A 26,097-nucleotide genomic window follows, 5' to 3' on the forward strand; every position below is an offset into this window, starting at 1 on the left:
CAATTAATTGACATCTGAGAATTTCCTCACGATTTTCTAGAATTATTAGAATACAGGAACAAAATAGTTCATGTGTAAATAATAATTTCAAAAATCATATCAATAATAAGATTTTAGAGAAAATGAGTCTTTATAACATTTATTTATTAGTACATGTGTGCAGTACATAATGATTACATTTGTCATGAAGAGTTGGTACATGTATACATCTTTCTTTTTTAAAATTTTCTACTCCTCTCCTCCCTTTGGCTCCCTCCAACTCTTGGTTCCATACCCATTTGCAAAAGCTCTATTTTCATCACGATTTTCCCCTTTCAATTTTTTTCCCATCCCTTTCCCTCCATTCTCTCAATAAACCGCCTCCCCCATCCATTTGAAAAAGATCTCCCTAGTTGAAGAGAAAGTGAGTCTTTTTAGTGTTTTCTTAGCAATAAATCATACCTTTGTTCACTGAAAACATTTAAAATAGGATATTTATTGTTTTTTATGAAAATTACTTTGAGTTGTAGATTAGTTAACAGAAATATTTAAATGCACTATGATTTCTTAAAGAGGTAAATACCTTTTACTTTTCCTTAATAATATCCATATTCAGTAATATTAGACAATAATAGCAAAGGAAATAGAAACTGGTTTTGTGAAAGCTTCTGAATAGATAGTATTTTTTAAAATAGCATTTTGTTTTTAATATGAAATAAACTTTATCAAAAGAAATTCAGTCATTTAGTTGTTTATTAAAGTTTAATAAAGCTTTGGTTGTGGTATGAAATAGAAAATAGCACACTGATTAAATACAAACAATTTTTATAGGAAATTTTCCTTTCTTTTTTTTTTTTTTCTTTTTTCTTTTTCCTTTTTATTGGTACTGGGGATCGAACTCATCACTGCCCTCTTGCAAGGCAGACGCTTATGCCACTGGGCTAAATCCCCAGCCCCTGGAAATTTTCCTTTCTAAATATAAAATCTCATATACACCTTATCTCAGATTCACAGTGAATATCTAAAAATGTAAAAATATATAATATTTATATGACACAGATACAGAAAACAGACTATAACATGAAAGTGAAATCATACAACTGGATCTACCAGCGTCACACTTTAAATCATACAGACACCAACACAAGAAGAAAAGATTTACTTTTTATAGTCTCATCCAATGTGCATACTTCAGATTTTCTGAGGACACGTTCATGAATCTACTACCATACTCCTGATCTTTGGTTCTGGTTGTCAGTATGTTCAAAAAACATGAAGTCCTGGTTAGAAAAAAAAAGTACAGAAATAAATTTTTCCAGTAAAATAGAGAGCAATTCTCAGATAAAGAAAGCAAATAGTACAGAGGACACACAACAACACACCTGTTACACACAGATTAAATATGATAGGCAAATCTGGGAAAAGTTTATATCTATGCAATTTGCTTTGCCTTTTCATTTTTCTCCCTTTTCATATTTTCCCCCTTTCTTTTCTTTTCTTTTTCATTTTTTTGGGTATTTTTGTTTTGTTTTGTTTTTCTGAGACAGGGTCTCATTATGTAGCTCAGGCTGGCCTTGAACTCACTAAGGACAGAATGGCCTTGAAGTCACCGTGATCCTCTTGCCTCAGCCTCTCGTGCTATTATTACAGGCATGTGCTACCATATGCAATCACCTTTTCATTATAAGAACAATTAAGTTTCATTACTGTATCTTGTAGGAATTTAATCACCTGTTAACTTCTCTAATAACACTTTTTTGATATACTTTGAAATCTTTCTCTTCCATTCTTTTTCCTTAATTTTTGGTGGACCTTCTCTAGTCATACAGCTTCTCTAGTGACAGGAGTTCCAGGTACAGCTTTAGCTAGTTTTTCAGGATGATGACAGCCAAAGAACTTTTTGTTTTAGGATCATCCATTCTTTCACAAACCTATCAAGTGTAACCACAGTATTTCACTCCATCACTGTATATAACTAGACCCTGCCTTCCCTCTATGCCATAAGGAAAAATCCTATGCATCTTATTTCTTTTGCATTTATTATGTTATTAAATCTCTACAAAGGTAATAATGTAACTTTTTCTCCAATAACTTGCATTATACTAGTCAGTTTAATCTTCCTCCAATCCATTTCCCGCATTCTCACTACGATTTAATTGACTAAAATTCGAATTTAATCTTATTTTATTTTACCTAGTTTTAAACCAATTAATTAAAAAATTTCCAATGAGTTAATGTGTGTCTAGAAAAAGGTGTATAATATTTAAACATTAAAAAAATTTTTTTTTGTTTTAACTGACACATAAAAATTGTATGCAACTATGTGTTACCATGTGCTGTTTTAATACAGGTATACATTGTGCCATGCTTCAATCAGTTTAAACCTACTTGTCTCCTCAAATTTTTATCGTTTTTATGGATAAAAATATTCAAAATTCTTTTTTTGCTTTTTAGTAATACACATTACATTATTAGTGTGTACAGTTACTCTACTGTGTGATAGGATATCAGAACACATTTGTGTCCTCTTATTGTACTTTTAAAAGTTCTTCAAAGAAGACCATAAGTATAGCCCTTTCCCCTACTGCCACTTGCATTTTCCATCAATCTTACATTCTAGATGGCTTTCTTTCCTTAAATATGTAATATCCGTCCCATATCTTGACTTTGTTTAAACAGTTTCCTAAAATGTAGGATTAAATTTACTCTTTAGGTAAAAATAACATTTACTAAAGGTCCAATTTTTACATATAATTCTGAATATATTTAAACTTTATTACAGACAACATTAAGCATATACCAATTTAGAATAGCATAAAGCATGAAACATTTCATTTATTATTTCATCTATTATTCCGTTCACTAGATTTCGTTGTCCTTATTCCTATTATTTGAAAGTAAATCCATGAAATGAAATCATCATATAGCAAAGTACTTCAGTATGTGTCTCTAATAAATACAGATTTTCATGTTAATAATATTGTCATTATATCATTAATCATGAATTCATTTTATCAGACAGTTCTCAAGTCTCTCTGAATGGCTCAGAAATGTCTCTATAAATACCCTTGTTTGATTGTCATACCAGCATGATCTACAAACTGTACCTCTTTCAGTTTATCTTTGTTGTTTTATTTGCTTGGGCACTTAATGAAGAAAGTAGGATGGGTTCTTATTTCCTGTGTATTCTTACTTTTTCTAATTATATGCACAAATTAATATTTGACACATTCCTCTACTGTTTTAGACTTTGGCTGCACAATGCAAGCAATTATCTATAATTTCTGTAAGGATACAAGGCTGAGTTCCAATAATTCAGATTCTGATGTGACAGATTTGGGTATAAAGCAGCCAAGGAGAGTATGCAAAGCTACAAAGGTATTTCTATTGTGCAGCTAATGTCAAAGACCTCTGCTGTTACTGAAGTCCTCAAACTTTGCTAAATACTATTACCAACTAGGGTGCTATATAAATTTCTAATTGAGTTTCTGACTTAGTTGAAGTATATCTGGTACTCAGAGTTCTATTTTTTTTTATTAGTTACATCTTGATTATAAAACTTCGTGTGTTTCATTTTGGTATATTTGTACATGCATATAATATTCTTTGGTCATTTTCCATCTCATTATCTCTTGTCCCTAACTCCTCCCTCTCCCATTTCTTTCCTTTTCTGTCAGTTTCCTTTATACTTCGTTATCTCACTCTATCACCCATTCCTCTCCTCTCTGTCCTCCTTCTCCTATATTCTTCAAGAGAGAAAACAGGATATTTGACATTCTGAATCTAGCTGATTTCACTTAACATTCTGGTCTCCATTTTTTCCATTTTCTTTAAAATTACATGATTTTGTTCTTTTTTGGTACTTGGGGGTTTAAGAGTTTAGAATCTTGGGGCTGGGGATTTAGCTCAGCGGCATAAGTACCTGCCTTGGAAGCAGGCACTCGTGAGTTCAATTCCTGGTACCGATAAAAACGAAAAAGACTAAAAAAAAAAAAAAAAAAAAAAAAAAAAAAAACCAAAAAGAATTTAGAATCTTGGCTCTCTTTGACTATTTGTCTTAAACTAAGAGACCTGAGGACTTGATAGGTGTCTTAGTTTTATTTATACATTAGATAACAGTAAATCAGAACAGAATTTCCTTCTTTCACTGACATTCCACATATGCCCAGATTCAAAATCTTTCCCAAAGCACCAATTCTGTGTTTTCAAATAAATACTTTAAGATAAGCATAATAAATAAAATCCTTTTCTTGTGAAAATGCATATTCTTCAGACAGAAACTGGTTACCTGTGTATCCAGAGTGTCAGAATCAAGTGGCACTTCAGAACCAGGATTAAAAGGAATTTTCTACAAAATCCATTAATTAAAGAAGGCCATTTTGCAATACACAAACTATTGGTTCATTTCAGAATGATAACAGAGCAACAATATGTGACCAAGACAAATAAGAGTGAACTTACAATGAGGAAACATGCACCAAGCATCACAGTTTTCATTTTCACATCCAGGTCTAAAGGAAACTGAATCCCAAAGTTGTCAGCATCCGTGAATGCCTCTCTCACAAAACCCGACCACTGTTTGGAAATCTTGCCAACTACAGATTGCTCATCAAGAGATTTAACCTACATTGGAAAAGTAATCATAAAGATTTGTAGAAAACTTACACCAAAACTACTGTCAAAACTGGTGTGAAATAAACATTGCATTCAATTATGCCCATCTGTATCTATGACCAATAATCTCTCTGCTTCCATTAAGTATTTTTAGAATATAGTTGAATTTGGTTAACTGAAGTTATAAAGAGTGAAACTGAGGAAAAGAAGGTACTTTTGTATTAACTTTATTAATACTGTCTTAGTGTAATTGTTCTCTTTGAAGGAAGTAAAGCAGTCAGACCTTCTGAACGTGGTCTAGATCAATGCTTACAATGCAGATTAAGGAAGGATACACGAGATGAAGCATGAGATTTAGATAAAGCCAGCATTCTATCATGTTGTTTTTATATTATTGTGATATTATCATTGCACAGAGTTAGTTTGTAACCCAGGCCACTTCTGACTAACATAGCCTATTGGAACACCAGGAGGAGCCTGGATTTCTATCTACAATAGCAAAAGAACATAAATAAGTATAACAATACAAGGCCGGCTTTGTACTTGTGATTTAGCGTGCTTTGATCTCCTGAGTGTTGGTGTTCCATAGTTTCACTGGAAGTATGATGTTTAACTCCCACATATTTTTGTTTTCTTTTTCTTTTTTTTAAATCTATGACTACATAGTTTTCTTTACTTTTTGCATTTAGCAAAATCAATACTGAACTTTAATGAGATTAATGACTTAAGTTAAATACTTGAGTACATTATCTCTCTTTGAAACATAAATGAAAAACACTTAGTATATGTGTAACACACTATAATATTTTATTTTTTGGACTATAAGAAAGCAAATCTTGGGCTGAGGATTTAGCTCAGTGGCATAAGCATCTACCTTGCAAGCGCAAGGTCTGAGTTCAATTCCTGGTACCCCTCCACACCAAAAAAAAAAGTACAAGAAAGCAAATCTTATAAACATTATGATATTTCTTACCTCAAAATCAATATCCGAACAACAGCTACACACGATACATGGACCAATTATTTTTAGTACATCCTCTCTCCTCTCATTTTGAACAGTAAATTTAGGCAGACAGGGGTGCCACTTCTGACTAACATAGCCTATTGGAACACCAGGAGGAGCCTGGATTTCTATCTATAATAGCAAAAGAACATAAATAAGCATAACAATAATTATAATGTTTATGTTCAACAAAAAGGTGAAAGCTCTTCCTGAACTACTTTAGAAATTGCCATGGTAACTGCACACTGACCTCCTGGAGGCAGCAGGGGAAAAAACAGCTGCTACATCTCAGTGGCCTCTCCATAGTTACAACTTCTCGGCCCAAATTATCAAGAATTTTCAAGGTGAAGGGCCTCGCTGGTCCACAGCAGTTGCGAGTGCAGCAATCATTGTCTTCCACTGCAAAGTAAACCCTCTGTCCAAGGCTGTTCTTAATTTCATATTTATTATTAGTTTCAAAGCCGACTAAGACTGGAAACATAAAAGGGGAATCAATAATCACCGTTTTGTTAATAAAAATGAATCTTTTCTATGGTATGTAACATCTAGTTATACCAGTTTTGGATGATACTCCAAGCATCACATGAAAGGGAAATAAAAGGTCTTTTTGTTTTGGAAGTGATCAACATTGAGAAAAAAGTTAAATAAGGAGAAACTACTCTGGTAAAAACAAGTTGTGGGAGCTGGGGATTTAGCTCAGCAGCATAAGTGCCTGCCTTGCAAGCAGGGATCCCGGTACCAATAAAAAAAGAAAAAAAGACAAAGACAAAAACAAAAACAAAAAAACAAGTTGTGTCTCTGAATTCCACAGACTGCTGCAAAGCGGAACTTTTCTGCAGAAGATTGGTACCATGATGTAGATGGATGGAGCTGTCCTGGTATGTGGATAAATGTCCACTTTTATGGTACAGTTTTAATATGGTATAAAGGAATTACATAGGTAGTAACACTGTGTTAAAGAAATTGGCTCGAGACATTTTAGAAATTATTGACTCATTTTTTGTATCATGTTTGAACAAAGGTAATGAAGGTTTACTCCCAATTCATACAGGTAAAATGCAGTGTGAAAATGGAAGGGTAATTAATTAGAACATCACATTGTGTCCAGGACACCCTTGTTTTTAGGTCATCACTAGCTGGAAGTGGGAGATGGGTATTAGGCAGTGGGGAACAAACATATTTGACAATCATCACTTTAACTCATAGGCTGCACAGACTATGGGAATACAAAGAGATTTCTGCACATTCTAGGGGCCTATCTCTTTGCGAAGAAAGTGGAGTAATGTTAAATGCTGATGCATATGTGGTATCTTACTAAGGACTTCCCATAGGAATCAACACCTTCGAAAAGACTCCATTCTCAGAGGCAGAGAGGAGCAGTTAATGTTCCCACTTGTCCATAGTCCTCAGATACTGGGATCACAGTATGTTTAAAAGAAATATATGAAGGCTCAAACTACATCCTAAAGTGTGTGTGGGAGACACACTACCTGCATATAATAATAAGTATGATCCTTGACCTCAACATGTCTCACAGTCAAAAGTTTGGTGAGGAAAAAATATTAAACTGATATTCACAGTGTAGTTCACTAAGCAGCATAATCTCAGAAAATTTTAATTTTAGTTTTTTTATTTTAAAAAAACATTGGTTTATGCAATGTTACTGGTTACTTGAGAATGTGGAAAAAAGTCTCATGTTTATGTTTTTAGGTCTTTTAAGATTGAGAAAAATGAGAAAAATGTGTTATTGCACAGATAATATAAAAACTAGGGTAATCATCTTCTTTATACTGTTCACAGCATGAGAAAATGATATAGACTTTCAATTGGAGGGTAAAAGATCATTAAGGATATCTTATTTTTGGTACAGGGGATCGAACTCATGATCTTGTGCTTGCCAGGTGCTTATGCAGCTGAACCCTCAGTCCTAGGATATCTTTTTTAAAAACTTCAAATTAAATTTGAAAATTATTAGATATTTCACAATCAAATTATGCATTTCACAAATAGTTATCAATCTATTTATATATAAATCGGTATCTACAAATCTACAAAGACATATATGATGTATTATATATGGTATCACCCTATTTGGATTTTATGTAATACATAGCATATATTACAGAATAAACTATACTCAAAAATGCAGATAATCATCAATGAGCTGTATTCCAAAAAAACCATTACAGACACTGAACAAAATCAAGAATATTATTTATATCCAACAATATGCATTATAAATAATTTCAATGTAACAGGTGATTATATAGTTTAATAAAATTCCATTTCTATACTTATACAATTCATGGTTTAATTTGTACCAGTAACAGGATTTTTGTAAACAGGTTAAGATGGACTTAAAAGCCTTAAAAGATGGATTTTTAAAAAAAGATGGATTTAAATATCTATAAACCAGCAATTTTCACTACACACTTACATCAAAAAAGAAAACACTACAGTGCATAATTCTACTAAGTCTCACTCCCTGGCAGCTTCCTGAAAAGTCTACTGATTTCCTATATTTCTTCTTGTATCTGGTAAGCACTGACCCCAGGGAGCCATCTGGTCACATTAGGCTTGCTCAGAGGAGCAGGACTGTTCTTGTAGGAGCATTTAATATAGGATTCATCTAAAGTCCCAGGAGAAACTATGGACACAAACAATAATTTTCCAGAATATTATAGCCAAATTAAGTAAGATCAATCTCTTTGGAAAGTTACTAAGGTGACTAAACATTTGCATGTAGTTCTGTGCATTTTCAAGGTAAGGATAAATGACAAATCCACCGCTGAAGTGGTAGGAACCAAGTACTGTGATAGAATAACTTGATTTGTAGATAGGGAGGAAAGCAAATGTAACCTTTGATTGTCTTCCTTCTAATCTAATGTCAGTATCGTGAAAATAGTTGCTCAGTAAAACAAGTATTTTAGCATTTGACTCCTAATTTTCAAAAGTAAAACATGGATAAGGTTTACACTTTCATTCTTGTGAAGATAGACACTTGTCAGTCACATGGTTAACTGTCCCAAATGAGCTGCAGCACTGTACTTGTGGTGACTGATAAGCCTTTGTTTGCGTAAACTTCTCTCTCTAGAAATAGTACCAATCTAGTGAATACATACCTTCCAGAAGTTCAATTTGCTGGTGAACCAGAATCTGATCTATCTATTAAAACAAAACAAAACAAAACAAAAAAATCAAGCACATGTAATTATCAATATTTAAATTTACATGATAATCTAAAACTAACTTTAATGCTTTTAATAGGTAAAATATCTGTTGAAATTTTTCACTTAATGTAAAAAGCTTTATGTCAAATGAAACTAATTTAAACTGGAATTCCCACAACAATGTTCTTTCTAGAAGAGGCACAAAAAACATTCATAACCTTTTTTATTCAGTTAAAAAGATTTCTGTCCTACCATTTTCAATTTTAAGTGCACTTGGCTTCAGCAATTATAGTAGGTGACAATTTCTTCTAAGTATTTTATGGGACACTCTTTTTGAAAATGTGCATTTCTGAGTATTTCTCCCAGAATATATTTATGACTAAAATTCTTATTATATATCCTGCTTGAGTGTATTGTGGAAAATTAAGTGAGTAGATTGTGCCAGAGACACATCTGACTTACTGTATACTGTGTGGATATCATAAATCCTTTGTTTATGGCATAAGTGCCTGCCCTGGCAAGTGCGAGGTCGTGAGTTCAATCCCTGGTACAAAAAAACAAAACAAAAAAAAACCCACCTTTTGTTTACAGAACTTCTACTCTTGTTTTACCTATCTGATTTCTCACACCAAATAAATGTTAACCCTCACATGCCAACAGTCATCACCCTGTAGTAGAGCAAAATACTGGGTTCCTCTCTCCTTTCACTTATGCTGTATTTATAATACTGGATCTTCCAAGGAATGAAAACAACATTATAAACACACAGTTCTATTGGTTGTAAAAGGTGAGTCATAGCAAGCACAACATATTAACCCTTTGTTTGATCCTCATTATTAATTCTAAGGAATAGACTTTATTCAAAGTTCTTTTTCTGTTCCCAAGAAAACTATTCAGTGTTGGGATAATAGGGCAGTGAGTTCAGTACAAAGGTCTAGATTAAAGAACTACTCTTACTGTCTAAAGTTTCTAATTCTGACCAAGGTAGATAACTTCTTCTGACCTCAGATTCCTCTTCTGAAAAATGATCATTATGGGACAAATACATCATAAGTTTTTTGGAAAGACTAAGTGAGAAAATACATGTAACTATGCTCACAACAAAAGCTAGACCATACTGCTTAATGAATATTTGCTATTGACTGTTAACACATTTTAGTCATGCACACAGAAAACACAATTACCTCATGTATTTGTATTTTGCTTAAAATGTGACCTATAAGAATTAAGAGTAATCTGTTAATAAGAACTACTGATTTACCATTTCAGATTTTCTTAAATTATTTAAGTAAACCGGGTGCCCAGTTGTGACTTTTGTAAATCTGTATATATTTGAAATTACCTGACTTAAGTATTCCAGCCCAGGTGGGCAGTTCAATGGAGGTGGTGGTGCTGGCATCCATGGCACCCCTGCAGGTGCACCCGGCTGATTATATCCTGGCTGATTCTGTACAGGAAACCCAGGCTGGCCAGGACCTGCAAAGCTGCCTGGTGGGATTGGAGCTCCAGCGTAGGGACCCGGATACGCAACATAGGGCCCAGGGTAGCCAGCCTGGGGACCTAGGTAGCCACCCTGGGGACCAGGGTAGTCAGTTTGCCCAGGAGGTCCTGAAATAGGAACAAGTAAAATAACATCTCTGCACAGAATAGGAATTGTCAACTCATCTTGAGTTAGCACAGCCATCCTCAAATTATCCTCTTTATTTAGGAAACCTGTATCTGTGACATTTAATTTACAGTTTTGTCTTTCAGAGATTTTTAATGCAGTATGTGTTCACTTTACACTTCTATTTTGAGGATGATAGCTGTGAATAAAGGTAGCATATAGCCCTCTTTTTTCAAACCTGGAAAAAATATGCTTTTATAACAAAGTCTGCTACTGTATGATCTGGCATCGATAATATAAACATTTGGGCATGATTACATTAAAACAAGAGGAATGGCACTGGGTCAAAGATACAAAATAAAAACTTTGGGTCAGTACTTCAAAGACCAAAGAAAGCAACCCCATGATAATTCGGGGATTGTACCTAACATACTTCCCGTATCTACAGACCTGGAAGTGAATTTTTTCCTGCTTTACCCAGAGGATATTTAGAAAGATCTGGAGAATATTTTTTTTTCATTAGAATTTCAAAAATGTGTGGTGCTGGTATCATAGTGTTACTGTTGAGAAACTCTGGCATAGAAGTAACATTTCTTCCTTGTAGGTTTCAAGTACTTATCTGGGTTAATAATTTGCCTGGACTTGTTCTGTTCTATTCTGGTGTTCTTTTCATATAATTGATATTTACTGTAACAGCAACTATATCCTTGAGTTATACTCTCAATCTTTTATTTATTTATTTATTTATTTATTTTTTTGGTATTTTGGGGGCAAAGTCTTTCTAAACTTCCCAGGCTGCCCTTGAACTTCTGATCTTTCTGCCTCATTTTCCCAAGTTGCTGGTATTGCTGGTGTAAACCATTGTTTGGAGTTTTAATCCAAATTGTATTGCTCTCCTATACCACTAATCCATTAAAAACCAAACATATTTAGGTTAGAAATCCAAACTTCACAATGTAATACTCTAAGCTCTTTGGAAAATACAGTGGGAGGAACAAGCAAGACAAAAGTTCCAAGAAGCTAAATAGTTAATAAGCAGAGAAGATAAATTTAGTGTGTAGTGTATATTCTCTGTGAGTGCGATTATAATAACACTTTAAATAAATAAACTTATTTACAGAGTTGTAGCCATATACATGAAATATATTTAAAGGACTATATTCAATAAAATTAAAAACCATGAAAAATTTAACATTTAGAATACTTAGAATATAAATACTTTTACAAATAACATTTCTGACAAAATTCATAACACTGAATACTAAGGCTAACAACAGGCTAAACTAATAAGGCTTTTAAATATAACTTTTATACTTTAGCATGTTTACGATGAATAAATATTTATAGGGAACAAGTATGTTGGTGGTTCCACTGTAGAATCACAGTACACAGCTTTCAACAAGGGAAACTGCTCTCAGTAGGCTTATAAGCCAATCTCTGGGAAACAAAAACAAAAACATTTTATATTGATGTGATGAATAAAAATATAGTGGGGTGATGACAGGATATGAGGCAATCATTTTAGATAGCTAGACGTGAAACTGAATTCTAAAAGATGACAAAGAAAAACTTAATGTTAAATCTGGTGAGAAATTTTTCAGGAAGAAGGAAGAGCAAATGTAAAAACTCTGGCTTGGGGAATAAAATTGTCCTGTTTATCAACAGAGAGGATCATTGTAAGAGGAAGATTAGGAATGGCTGTGAGCAAAGCAAAGGAAAACAGTTAATCTGTGCAAATCCTCTAAGTGGCAGCTGTTGGAGGATTCTGAGCAGAAGAGTGATTTCCATGATGTCATTGTAGCTCACAAAGTTTTTAACAGTTCTGAGCATTAGGATTTACAGTGAGAAACACAGAAGCAATCCCAGTGCTCATTACCTAGCAGGAGAGACAACTCTATATTCATCTTTATTCTAGAGAGGTACTAGTGAAATTTATTAATTAGAGTTAGAGAGACAAACATTTTAAAGTAAGGGGCCAAAATTTTATGAAGGCAGATTGCTAAGGTTAGCTGTTGAAATGAAAAGAGGTAAAGTTTTACTGTTTCGATTAAAAAAAAAAAAACTCCCCAAAAGGCTCATATGTTTGTGGGCAAGTGATCAGAGCATGAAAGTACTAACCATATCAATGAAATAAATCATTCATGACTTCACAGCTGAAAGGGTGGTTAATAAATAGTTGGCGCCTAGTTTGACAAAGTAGGTCACTAGAGATGTAACTTGCTAGGATATATCTTGGCCTCTGCCCCTGACATTCTTTGCTTCTTGGCTGCCTTGATGTATGTGACTCTCCACCGCCATGGTCCTGCTGCTGTGATGTTTTAGCCTCCCTCAAACCTGAAGTCATGCAGCCAGTGAACCAAAGATTGAAAACTGTGAGCCAAAATAAACCTTTTGTAGCTTAAACTGACTTTTTGAGATGTTTCATCACAGGGACTGTATGCTGACCAACACAGGAGGGCAAAGGGGAATAGGAAAAGCTTCCCTGAGGTATCATCTTTTATGTAAGATCTGAAGATTCGTGAGAGTTAAATATAAAGAACATTTAAGGAAAACTTCCGGATTAATGACAAACCGAGGTGTTTATTAATCTTTAAAAATGGCCAGTAGAGTAGTGGCAGACAGCCAGCCTTAAGAAGCACCACACAACTACTAAGAGCAGAATGGAAACCTCATCCAAAGTCTCTACGCATTAGTTATCTGATGAATAAAGGGGTAATTAATAGTAGAATGGCTCTTGACACCTACAGGGATTGGTTCATGACTCATTACACATCTTCCTATATACTTTCAAGATCACTTAGAATATCTAATACAATGTAAATGCTATGTATATAGCTGAATAATGGTGAGGAAATGGTTCATACATATTCATTAAAGATGTAATTTAATATTTGAATATTTTCATTCTACAGTTGGTTGACTCTAAGGGCATATATACATAGGACTGACAATATTTACAAACTACAAATGTTCTGAGATTAAAAGATCTAACCCACATGAACTTCATTTAAAATAATGCCTATGGCACAGTAAGCTCTCATTTTTCAGCTATAATTATTTTTGACATCAATGGTATTTCAAGACCTATAATATATGCAGCCTTGGTGTCGGGAATTAAAACAAAGGTATTTTTCTAACAAACTCTCAAGTCTGGTTATATCTGAATTTAATTATTTATTTCTAGTTTTAGCTAGCTATGCAGCAAATTAAACTATTCTGTAAATGTCTTGAATAAATATCATAGTTTTTGAAATAATTCTTCAAAACCATGAAAAAATTTACAGCAGAATTCTCAACTCTGGTTTCGTATCAGAACCACTTGAAATATTAAAAATAAGCAATCCTTGAGTTAGAAATCTTGTTCAATTTTCCTGGGACGGTGTTAGATGTTATATGTTAGTTAGATGATACTTGAGAACAACCATGGTTAAGAACCACTACCTCAGACCTTAGTGCTTATCTAAATCACACTCTTAATTGTAAAGATTTGGATAAAATCTAGGACATATGTGGAGATTTCTAAGGACAATGAAACAGGCTAGTTAGTTGCCAAGAAAATTTGTTTGCTCAGAGAAAAGAACAAAATGGGAACATATTTCTATGCCAGCCAGATCAGCTTTGATCCTAAGTCCCTTCAATGTCTTACAAGATGTGAGTATTCGGCATACTTGTAAATCCATGCACACTATGAACTTTGACATTTCTAAATATATTAGTATCAGTAACTGCATCTGTCTAAATGATAATCTGTTTCTTTTATGAATCTGTACTCCATACAACATAGTGATGTAACTAAATCATTTTTCATAAAAATGAAAAGAATTAATTATCCTCAAAAAAAACTAGGATTGGAAGTTCCATTCCATCCAGCTATTCTCCTCCTGGGTATTTTCCCAGAAAAATTGAAAAGGTCATGCCATAGTGATATATGTGTACCCGTGTTCATAGCAGCCCAGTTTGTGATAGCTAAATCTTGGAAACAATCAAGATGCCCATCAACTGCAAAGTGGATGAAAAAGATGTGGTATTTTTTTACAATGGACTATTACTCAGCTATAAAAAGGATGATCTTGAGGCCTTTACAGGTAATTGGAGGCAACTTGAGAATATCCTCATTAGTGAAATAAACAAGACTCACATTAGTAAGTATCACATTCTTTCTAGTTTAAAAAATAATAAGATCTGACAATAATAGGATCCAAAAAGTATCACAGATATTGTAAAAGTGAAAGGGAAGGAAAGTGCTCTAAAGTATATAACAGTATGTATAGTGTGTAAGATAGATGACCATATTACTAAATTTCTGTTAGATCATTAACAGAAGAGTTTGTGCTGTCAATGTTTGAGTGTCTAGCAACATTTTATGCTTTGATTTTATAAGTTTAACAACTATTGTTAAGATGACAATAGGTAATATATCAACTAGCAATGTTATGATGTTAATTTTCTATTTTTTGAATTCTCTATTCTACTTTTTTTCTTGTTTTCTATTTTTTTAAATTTTCTTTTCTTTCTTTCTTTAAATAAAATAAAAAATTTTTTAAAAAGAAAAGCATGAATTAACAAGTAGAAATAAAGCTTCCATATTTGTTACGAAATAAAAATGTAAATTATTCCAAGGTAGCTAACGTTGCTCTCTGACTTTCTCTCTCTCTCCTGTCTGGGTTTTTGAGACAGGATCTTGCTATGTAGTTCAGGTTAACCTTAAATTCATGGCAAACTTTCTGCTTTGACCTCCTGAGTGCTGGAATTAGAGGTGTGTGCCACCATACCCAACCATGGCTAACATTTCTCCTGATTATAGCTTCTAGTTTTAAGTAGTCTGATCATTGTTCTATTGTACTAATTGAACAAAGCAAATCCCAAATATGGCATTTTTCAAACCCAGAAGGATAAATCTGTTAAGTAACATTACAGTATCAGAACTTTCAGAAAAGAGCAACAATCAATAACATATTGTACTTACTTTATGTATTTGGGGGTTTAATTTACCTGCAGCCTTGTATTTAATTTTCTTAATGTAAATTCACTATCAATTTTGCTAGTTCTCCTTCACACTTTTTCCTGTCTTCCATAAATAAAAGATTACTTCTATGGAAAATACGTACTCCAAAAGAAAATTGGGAATGGCTAGATTGTCAAAATTTCTTTCATGTGAGATCAAGAGAAGGAATTACCAACCTAAAGATACTTATTTTCTCCCTCTTCATTTCCTTCTCTATTTTGGGACTATCAATCGATTATTTTTCTTTTTAATCACTTATTTTACCTTGAAATGCTGCTGGTGGAAACTGTGGATTATACCCTGTTGCAAATTTATTTTCTGGATGAGAAGAATCCATTTGGATGTCTGTAATTCAAAGAAAAGTAAATTTATGACTGCTTAAATATAATAAACATTACAAAGAAGTGTAAATAATTTTCACTGTGTATTCTTATGCTCTTTGAAACAAAGTAAATTCAATCAACATAAATTGTATGTTATCAGAGTTAATTTTCAGTAAAATCCCCTTCAAAGAACCCTGCTTCTCTTTTAGATACTGTGAGACAGCTGAGTTACTGAGGCTGAATTCCTAATTTTCAAATATGCTTATGAGTGTTCAGTTACAGACTTCAGTTTTATGATATTCAAAACAAGACAGAGTTTTAAAAACACACATACAGGGCCAGGGATTTAGCTAAGTAGTATAAGTGCTGGTGTGGCAAGCACAAGGTCATGAGTTCAATCCCCAGTACCAAAACACACACATGCGCACACACACACACACACACACACATACACACACACACACACACACACACACACACACACACACACAGGGGCTGTGGTCGTGTACACTGCATGAGTTCAAGGCCAACCTGAACTATACAGCAAGATCTCGTCTCAAAAAACCAAAAAATAAAATAAGGTACACCATAAATTGTAAAGAAAGCAATAAACAAAGTTTATGTGTGATGATGGTAATAGTAGGAGTATGGATAATTTTAAAGGTAGCTATAATAATTGCTGTAAACATTATTTTAACATTTAAAATAATACATGCACTTCAGTATTCATCTTTCAATCTAACATTTTCGGTATGTGCTGCTAGAATAAACTTTCAAAGACAATAAACTCATTTAATCTCATGGGCTTATCAGGAAGCCTGGGTGGCAGTCTCCCTCTCCTCCGCAATCAGTTTTATAGTAACACCAACAGAATGCAGTCCACATGAACTGTAGAAATTCAGGCAACAAAGAATCCCCTTCCTAAAACTGGGTCCTTCACTTGGACAAGCATTACAACATAGCCTGAATTACCACAAATCTCTGAAATTTCAAAGTTTACTCCATCCACACCATTTCCTTCTATTTTCTACCTGCAGATGAGCAGCTCAGCTCCTTAGTTCTCTGGATGTTAAGCTCTTGCTTGAAGCCAAACTCTCAGGCAGGGGTGCAAAATTCAAGATTAAATTTAAAAGAAGAGATCCAAGGAAACAAACTCCAAGTGTGACTTCAAGTTTGACTCATAACTTTCCTGTCAGTACTGGTAATACAAATGAGGCCGGAATGCCACTCCTCCACTCATCTGAACTGGGGACAATTTTCATTTCATTGTCCTAAGAAAAGCGAAAGTAAAATAGCAAACTCAGGAAATCGCTAAAGTTTCAGGCCAGCATTCATCTGTGTCAGACCTTACTGCCTCCTGTAACCTTTTCCTCATCTGAACCCTGTTTAGGACTAAATTATATGGGTTTAATTTAATCAGAGTGGATTCTGGGATGGGAATGGCATGTTAAAGTCACTGAGTTTTAAAAATAAGATCAAGTAAATAGAGCATTCTCCAAAATCACAAAACTCAGTGTGTAGACAATAAGGGGTCTACACAAGTTTAAATACTATATGACTTCTCTTACATGACAAATCCAAAGTATAAATACTTTTTGGTCTTTTGTCTTTATTTTTCTTGTTGAGACAGAGTCTCTCACTAGGTAGTTCAGGCTGGCCATGAAATCTCAGGGATCCTCCAGTCTCAGTCTCCCAAATGCTGAGATTATAGGTGTGCGCCAAGTATTAATAATTTACAGGGCAGAATAAAAGGTAAAAAATAAAAAAACAGGAAAATAGACCTTTTGCAAATGAGAAGGAGGCCAAGTGATGGATGAGGTGGGAGTGAGAGGAGGAATAGGGGAAGTAAAAACAATTCAGATGTGTTATGTGCATGTACCACCTTCCACACTCAATGTAATCATTACATACAGCAAGGCATTAATAAAAATTAAAAATAAATTTAAAAAAAGAAAGGGTCTGGTGCTGAAAATTATCTAATATTACGATCAAGACTGACATTTTAGTGAGAAATGAATCACTTGGGGGTTATCATGAAAAAGAAAAAAGAAGAAAATATTACTCAGAAACATACTATTTGGTTTTTGGTATTTTCCTTGATGTTTATTATTTTTTCCTTTGGAACCTTAAATGTTAAATAGGCAAAATCTTTCATTACATTATTAAATGTCCAATTTAGAGCCTTCAGGGAAAAAGTGAGAATATTTTGATTGTTATATATTTCAGCATACAGACACACACACACATGTATGTTATGGAATAAATATTAGGGAATATATCTGAAGAATTTGTTTCAATGAATTGGCATATTAAATTTATTATGTTAATGTGACTTGAGTAGCCTTCATGAATATATTATGCACAACAAAAACAGAAAAACACTCTTGCTGACAATAGGACACACTGTACAATATTATTTACTAGCAAGGCTTATGTTTAGCTTCCCCTACAGTTTTTTATTAAATATTAATGAAAAGTCAGTGGCAATGGATATTTGCATACATACTGTCTATACCTGAATCACTAAATTCAGCACTGAATTCTGAAGCATAAATAGCACAAAATCAATGAAAAGTTCATAGAATGAATAAAACATTGCAGCAAATAACAAGTAAACACATGTCATATTGTAGGGAAGAAAACTAAATGCTTTAAATAATACTCTGCTGGACTATAGTTTACATAGTTCTGAAAAAAAAGATCTGATATTATTAGCTCAGTGTCTACAAATTTACAAGGCAAATATGACAGGTGATATAAGATATTCTTGAACTATATGGTCACACTTCTGGGACAGTCCTCTTTATTTATCTCATCCAGCCTTCCAGTCATTTAAACCTTTTGGACTTGAGCCCGTTCCCTGTGCCATGTTTCTGAGAAGTAATTTAAAGTTGTTGGAAAGGCCACGATGACTAACACTTCCTGAAGGCCTTTGGAGAAAAGAAACAATGATATATAGTGAGCAAAGTCATAAAGGAATACTTCTTGGGGAAAGACCCAAAAATTTTCAGCTTTCAGGACTCATACACCTACAGAAAGTATGTGGTCCACTTTCCAGCCTTTCTATCTCAGATCCAGGAATATTCTAGAAGGTGGACAAGAAAGATTAACTCCCAGGTTATGTCACTGTAAATATATCTAGCATGCCAGGTCCTATTCTGCCCAGTGTGAGTGGCAAATCTGAGAAGGCCTAACACTCTACTCTGTTGATGAAGACCTTTTCGTTTGTCATGACTGCAGCAACTCTGACAATCTTAGTGCACTTTTGCATTTGATTATTTCTACAGAAACATGAATAGCAACAAAATGTCCTACTCACTACCTCTGTTTTCTGGTACTTTGATCCCATTTTAGTCCCTAATTTTTCTACTATAAACCTTAACCCATTTTGTGCCTATTAACTACAACCGATGTACATGCAAAAATTCTGTTGCCCCAAAGCTTTATCTTGGTCCCACAGACTAAACTGAATAGGTCCTTTCTATTCCCATCCCCCCTCCAAAGGGTTCTCGTTTAACTAACTCCTTCTAAATGTAATTGTAACATTGCTGGATTTCCACATGACTAATTATGTGAACAGTTTCCCAGAGAAACCAGTTCCTATTTTTCAATTTCAAAATTATTCAACATTGTCAATTTTGCACATAAAGTTCCCTACATAATTCAGTAAAATTAAGGTTTTCAAAACCTTAACAGATCTATCCCAAGATATGTAAGACTCAGTTTTGGAAATAATTAAGTCTATCTCTTATTGTACCAATTAGTCAATAAATTTAACATGAGAACTGTTAAAAATTCCACAAAGACTTTCTTTGGAAAACAGAAAATCACAGTTATGACCCAAAGAAAAACAAAATATTTGTGATATGGCTTGTATTTAAAGGTTCCCCCAAGTTTCATGTGTTCACACATGGGGCTTTTTCAGAGGAAGCTGGTTCTAAAGTGGGTGGCACTAGAATTGATTCAAGGTGCAATGGTAGGATCAAGAGCACTAGGAATAAAAGTGTGCATGCTAAGTGCCCTGGATAAAATACAAGGGATAGAAAGAGCTGTGGTTGTCCCTTGCTGCATTGCTATCTTCTGCTCACCATGAACTACTCCTCTGTGATGCCCTCCTTGGATCCAGGTGATAATGGATGGAAACCTTCACTAACAGTGAGTCAAATAAATTTTCCCTCTTCTAATTTTGGGCATGGAGTACTTTATCTCAGCAATGAGAAAAGTAACTAAGACAGTGTTTGGTAACAGAGAAGTGAAGTCATTGCTATGACATTACCTAACCATGTGGCGCAAGAGTTTTTGAAACTGAGTTGTGGGAAGGGAAACAATCAGGAAAGATTTGGAGATGCTGACTGAAAAAGTAGAGCTGGAATGCCTTAGGGTGTACTTGATGGGTGATTCCAGTTACAGCACAGAAGACAAGAAGGTGATAAAAATTCTGCCAGTAAACATTGGGCTCAAGGGGTTTCTTCTAGAAGGACTGCAATGGCTGCTAGACTCCAACAATGTGTGTTATTCCTTGGCAGAAAGTTTGTCTGCATTTTGCTTCCTTAGACTTTGTCTGAGACTGACATTAAAGGTGGCAGATGCATTAATCTGGCAGAAGAAATTTCAAGGTGGTCTAATGCTGGAGTGGTGGCATGACTACTGCTGGAGCTTTTAGCCAGAATTATGTTAAGAGTCAAGGACGAAAGCACCCAGTAGAATGATTCAAAATGTTTTGAGTTTGGTCATAAAGGAAGCTCCAGTAAAGTTTCAGCCTAGGAAGATGGAACAGAGGATTTGCTGCTTGCTACTTCACTGCTGGCTATCTTCTGCGTGCTCTGCTTTCCAAGGACTATTTCTCCTGTCTACCCCTCTGCCATGCCACCCTGTCTTGGATCCATCCAGATACGGACTCAAACTTTTGGGAACTGTGACTTGAAATAAACCTTTTTGCCTTAAAAAAATAAAAAGATGGAACAGAGTAGAGACTGGTCATTAAAAATATGAGCAAGAAAAGACCTAAATGTTTCAGAAGAAGACAACAGAAATGGTGATCTGAGAACACAAGAACCAGCTGGGCCCTAGTATTTCCAGCCTCAGAGTTGCAAAGACTTTGCTTTAAGAGGAGAGCCCCAGAATACCATGTACGAGAATGGCTGTGGTCTAGGGAAGTTATTCCTCAGGATTTGCTTCATAGACACCAAATCCCTATAGCTAAGAGAACAGAAAGCCTACTGCTCCAGCTGGTGAGAGACCGTGGTGTCATCCATGTGGTGCTGGTTTTAGGAGTACACGTAATGCAAGAGTTACTGGGTCAGGAAGCCTTCCACTAGGCTTTCAGATGAAGGCCAAGCAGTGTTCCCCCGAGAGGGCAGTGTGTGAAGCTGTGGATATAAAGCTGAAGGAGCCAATGGAGACCTCAGAAGGTTGGAGAAGCTAGAAATATGAATTGTCAGCTGTTTGGGGAAAACTGCAAAGAGGGAGCACAGCTGGCCCCAGAAAGAAGCTATGGGAGCTTCCACCACCACACGTGGCATAGAAGTGGAGCCATTCCAGTCCTTTGGAGTTCACAACTTGCCACAGATTGCCAGGGATGCTGGAAGTGGAACAGTGGGATTTAATGTTTATGCTGCTGGACTTTGGTCTTACTTTTTTCTCATTCCTTGCTATACCTCTATTTGTAACTTTTGGAATGGATATGTCCATCTTGTCCTATTGAATATTGGAAGTGTTTAACTTTCTTTTAATTTATACAAGAGCTTGCAGCTAAGAGTGTATCTTAAATCTCAGAGCAGACTTTGGTCTTGGACTTTTCAGCAATGCTGAAACTCAGAACTTTGGCAACTCTTGGAAATGGACTAAATGTCTCTTTCAGAAAGCAATATGCATGAGTCTTTGGGGGATGAGGGACAGAATGTTATGGCTTGTGTTTAGATATTCACCCAAAGCCTCATGTGGCCATAGTTGGAGTGTTTTTAGAGGTTACTGGATCTACAATGTGTGATGAATGAATTGATTTATGGTGTAACATAATCAAGGGCACTATGATTAAGGGTATGAGTGCTACCTTTTCTAAGTGCCCTAGATAAGAAGAGCTATGGTGTCCCTTGTTGCTTTTCTATGTTCCACCATGAACTGTTTCTACTCCATGATGCTTCTTTGCCTTGGATCTAACTGATGAGGGATGGGAACCTCCACTAACGGTGATCTGAACTTCCCTCTTCTAACTTTGGGTACTGAATATTTTCTTAGAGGGAAGAAAGGAACTAAAATAGTCTGTAATATAGTCATAGCACTGGAACCATGGAACTAGAAAATATGATCTACATCGTACACCTTTCTTTCAGTGTTACATAAGAACTTTGGAGAAAATTGAGGCATATACTACAAAAGTATATCTGTTAAAGTTATTCTTTCAATAATACTAAATTGCTGGCAAAGGCTATTCAATAATTGCAAAATACTCTTATTAAGGGAAAAACAGTGTGGTCATTTCCAGTTACATCTTCACAATTCATACTACTGTAAAAATTTTTGGTCCATCTCTCTAGAGCCTAAGATTTTGTTTATTGCTTTCAAAAGGTATTCCTTGGAGGTCAGAGTGTTCTATATGTTAAAGAAGCATTATCTAGATCTGCATTGTTTATGGGAGTTTATTAATTTCCTAAGAACAAATCACACTTCTCTACCTACTCATCCAAAACAAAAGACTAGTGTTTATACTCCTCACAACTCCCAAAATGGAAATATATGCTCTGAACTATTTTAGCAACACACTACCACTTTAAAAACAATCACCAGAATGCTAGGTCTCTAATTGTCCACTAATAAGTAAAATGAGACACTTTGAAAGAGAACAATTTTAAATAAGTCAAGGCAAGAAGAAAATATGTGTTAAGTCACCAAGAAATTTTCCTACATTTCTAATTGTTTTTAGTAAATTGTGTGCACTTACAAAGGGTTAGTTATTATCTAAAGAAAGAAAGTTTAATAAAAATATTTGCATTTACACAAATGGATGCAGCAGAGTGTGCGAGCTTTTGACTAGACCAGTGTGTATATCCGTAGTATATGAGTTAGAAATGCTCTGAGGTTGAACGGAAAGGCAATGCATCTTATAACAGGAAGTTTCTATTACCACACACTTCTGTATTTTAGGCTTAAGAAATAAAAGCAAATGTGCTTAGAATCAACTTGGGATGGGACAGTGAACCTTGAAAAGTATTGATCATACATCAACTACAATAAACTGAAGTAGTAGTGATCAAGTATTTCATAAACGAATAAACCAAAGAGACCAAAGTTGTAAAACTGATCTTTGAAAATTAGTTGCTCTAGGGGTTGGGGATTTAGCTCAGCGGCATAAGCGCCTGCTTTGCAAGCAGGCAGTCGTGAGTTCGATCCCTGGTACCGATAAAAACGAAAAAGACAAAAAAAAAAAAAAAAAAAAAGAAAATTAGTTGTTCTAATTTGACTGATGTCCTATTCTATTCTTTTTTAAACTTTCTTTATGTTTGGTACCAGGAATTGAAATGAGGACTCGCGCTTGCTAGGCAGAGGTACTCTGCGGCTGAACCATATCCCCAGCCCTAATGTTCTATTCTAAAAAGCCTTTATGGACAACCTAATGGTTCTTCACAACTTTGAGCTGTTTCCTTTTCTGCTTACAAATGAAGAAAGTACTGCATAGAGATAAAATGGGTACTTAATTCCACACAGGTTACTAATTAGCTGAATTAAGATGATTCATGATTCGTATCATTTACACTCATGTCCCTATTCCAGTGGGGGGAAAAAAGACTAATAACTTTCAGAAATATATTCTAGAGGGAATCTTTATGGTATCTGCTTCATGGAAAACAAAAAAGCACTGAATTCCAATTTACTCTCTGATCTCATAATTCTTACTAAGACAGGTAAGATTTTTCCAGCATTTATTAAGACAAAACTTGGAAAATTGAAAGAAAAAATATTACTACACATATTCCTTGCTTAATGACCTAGTCCTTGGATTTATCACCTGTCATTTTTTTGGGGGTACAGTTCTATAGATCTTGTTTATAAAGCCTCAGTATCTTTTTTGGTACAGTACATCTTGTTTACATAATATTGTAATTTTTGCTGATTCTATTGTACAGTACAGTACTAGCACTTTATGTTCCATGATGCATTACAGTACTGCATGTAAGAGTCACACAAATAAAAGCAAAGTCATCAAATTGGAGCATTCTTGGACCATTTCTTTGTTCTGAATATTATAATGTACATACTATATCAAATTCATTTAGTAACCAATTCATTTAATGAAACAGAACTCAGTCATTAAATGAGAAGTGTCTATACTTAGCTAGGGTGCCAGATTTTGATTGAGAATCTTTTAGTGTAGAACTGTAGTGTGCGTGTGTGTGTGTGTGTGTGTGTGTGTGTGTGTGAACACACATGCACATCCGTGGAAATATTTCATGCATAAATATTCACTTAGGATAACATGTGTGGTTTTCAAGGAGTGAAGATACAAACAGATACGGCTCGTATCACATACTGCAGCATTCTATCATGCAAGACACTCCCGGAGACAAACAGTGAAATATGTTTCTGAAAACACACTTAAGTACTATGAGTAAAAATAATTATGCAATAACAAAGGGCTTTGAGAACAGCGATTTAGACAGTAAGGGCAGTGTCACTGTCAGGATATTCATATCTGAACAGAAAAATGTGTAAAGTCAACAAGATCAGAGTGAGGTGGATGTGTTGTGATGTGCAGTGTAAACATGGGAATCTTACAAGTAAAAGTCTGAGATTAAAAATATTTTGATGCAGTTAAGAAAATGAAAGATGTGGAGATTACAGAGCACAGGAAAGAGAAGTCCTTAGACATAAAGATGGAGAGATATAGGAGAGCCAGCTCCCACATCTTAATGTCTCTCCACCTCTTAGCTAAGTACTTTTGCAAGTCTTTTACAACCCACCCATTTTACATGCCCTTTTTCTATGAAATCCATCCAGTTTGTCTTTCAATAATTTAAAAATTCCCTGTGATTTGTTGTTGTTGTTGTTCAGATCCTACAACTGTCTGAATCCCAAGGGTGGTCTGAAAAGAATGCTGTGCTGTTTCATAGTTGAGGAAAGACACACAGCACCCTGCTTTCCTATCACTTGGCACTGGAAGTTTCCCTTGTATTAACCAGCTATCTCAAATCCCTAAACTGAAACTAAAAATGCCTTGTTTGATGATCTGGAACTCTAGAGAGGCCACATTCACTTTATCAGGAACAACAGTTCATAAATAAAACCACCCATTAACCAGATAGTGAGTTAAAAGCAACAAGGAGCCCTCAGATATATGAAAAATTAACTTTTGTTAATTTCTCTCTCCGGTCAGGTACTCCATTAATATATTAATACACATAGGTCTTAACTCTTCTATCTCTAGTAATAATTACACAAGTTCAGAGAAAAGGCAAACTGAAGAAATATGTATATAGACACCAGGTGAGAGTCCAAAACTGGCAAGTAGTCGAGGCAGAGTCCAAATTCAGGCGGCCTGAACACAGCCGATCACTCTAACATGTTCCCTCTCTGCCTTTCCTATACCGCTGGTATTCTAGAATATCAAGCATAATCTTATATTCTAATCATAATCCCAATTAATACTTAACTTTCAATGGCATCTAGTAAGTCTTATTAGTTACTAATACCTTATTACGTTGACAGAAGCTGGGGGGACTCAGCCTCCGGCCAGGCGTTGAGGCTGTCCTCTGAGCTCTGAAGCAGTGCAGCTAAGTGGACGCAGAGGTCAGCCAGATTTTCCCTGGCAACACCTTGTCACTTCGTCACTAGAATGGTTACCAGGTGGGCTAGGTGTTTCCCCGTGTGTCACAACAGGGCACTTTCCCAGTCTCCATCACACATCTGCCACCTCCAAAGCAAACACGATCCTCAGGCTCCCGCTCACCAGCTGGGGCATCCCCAGCTTCCTTCTGGGGAGCCACGGAGCCCCCAGTTCTTTCCCGGAGAGGGGAGAACGCAGCTGGCTTACCTGCTGCCGCCGCGGTCCTCGCTCGCTACCGCTGAGACCCGAGGTCCGGGAGTCCGCCCGCCCGACTGAGCTGCACTCCCCTGAGCCGCGCGGGGAAGCACCGAGCTTCGCAGCCTGCTCCGCGGAAAGCAGGAAAAGCGCCCCCCAGTGACCGGCGGCGCTTCCGGGGTCCCGGCTAGGGCAGGACTTCCTTCCCCGCAGGCGCGCGGACGCCTGGGGTCTCGGTGGCTTTCACTTTACCGGGGAGGAGCTTCTGTCCCTTTCTGTTCCTGGGAAAGGAACCAGAAACCTCTGTCCTGCAGTGAAAGGCGTCCCATTGGTGTGGCTGCACCTGAACTGGGATTCGTCAACTGGAGAGGAGCCTTCTCAA

The 26,097-nt window shown here is 35.5% G+C and overlaps 1 protein-coding gene across 5 annotated transcripts; it reads right to left on the bottom strand.

The window, feature by feature from the left end:
• Positions 1-123: 123 nt before the first annotated feature.
• On the bottom strand, positions 124-25,895 carry LOC100712949 (phospholipid scramblase 1). 5 transcript variants are annotated; one of them, XM_063249153.1, is made up of 9 exons: positions 25,728-25,865; positions 25,387-25,607; positions 15,642-15,722; positions 10,109-10,374; positions 8,719-8,761; positions 5,847-6,067; positions 5,567-5,728; positions 4,441-4,602; positions 124-1,259 (listed from the first exon to the last, which is right to left on the bottom strand). In XM_063249153.1, exons 3-9 carry the CDS (start codon positions 15,712-15,714, stop codon positions 1,203-1,205), a joined length of 984 nt encoding a protein of 327 aa, XP_063105223.1. In that variant the 5' UTR covers positions 15,715-15,722; positions 25,387-25,607; positions 25,728-25,865; the 3' UTR covers positions 124-1,202. The 5 variants fall into 5 exon arrangements, with proteins under 5 accessions (XP_063105223.1, XP_063105222.1, XP_063105224.1 ...); XM_063249152.1 differs by lacking the exon at positions 25,387-25,607 and having other exon boundaries at positions 25,728-25,895; XM_063249154.1 differs by lacking the exons at positions 25,387-25,607; positions 25,728-25,865 and adding an exon at positions 16,732-16,930.
• Between the last annotated feature and the right edge of the window lie 202 nt (positions 25,896-26,097).

The sequence above is a fragment of the Cavia porcellus genome, unplaced genomic scaffold (assembly GCF_034190915.1).
Source record: "Cavia porcellus strain 051 isolate PalLab524CR breed Dunkin Hartley unplaced genomic scaffold, mCavPor4.1 scaffold_5, whole genome shotgun sequence".
NCBI classification, from domain to species: domain Eukaryota; kingdom Metazoa; phylum Chordata; class Mammalia; order Rodentia; family Caviidae; genus Cavia; species Cavia porcellus.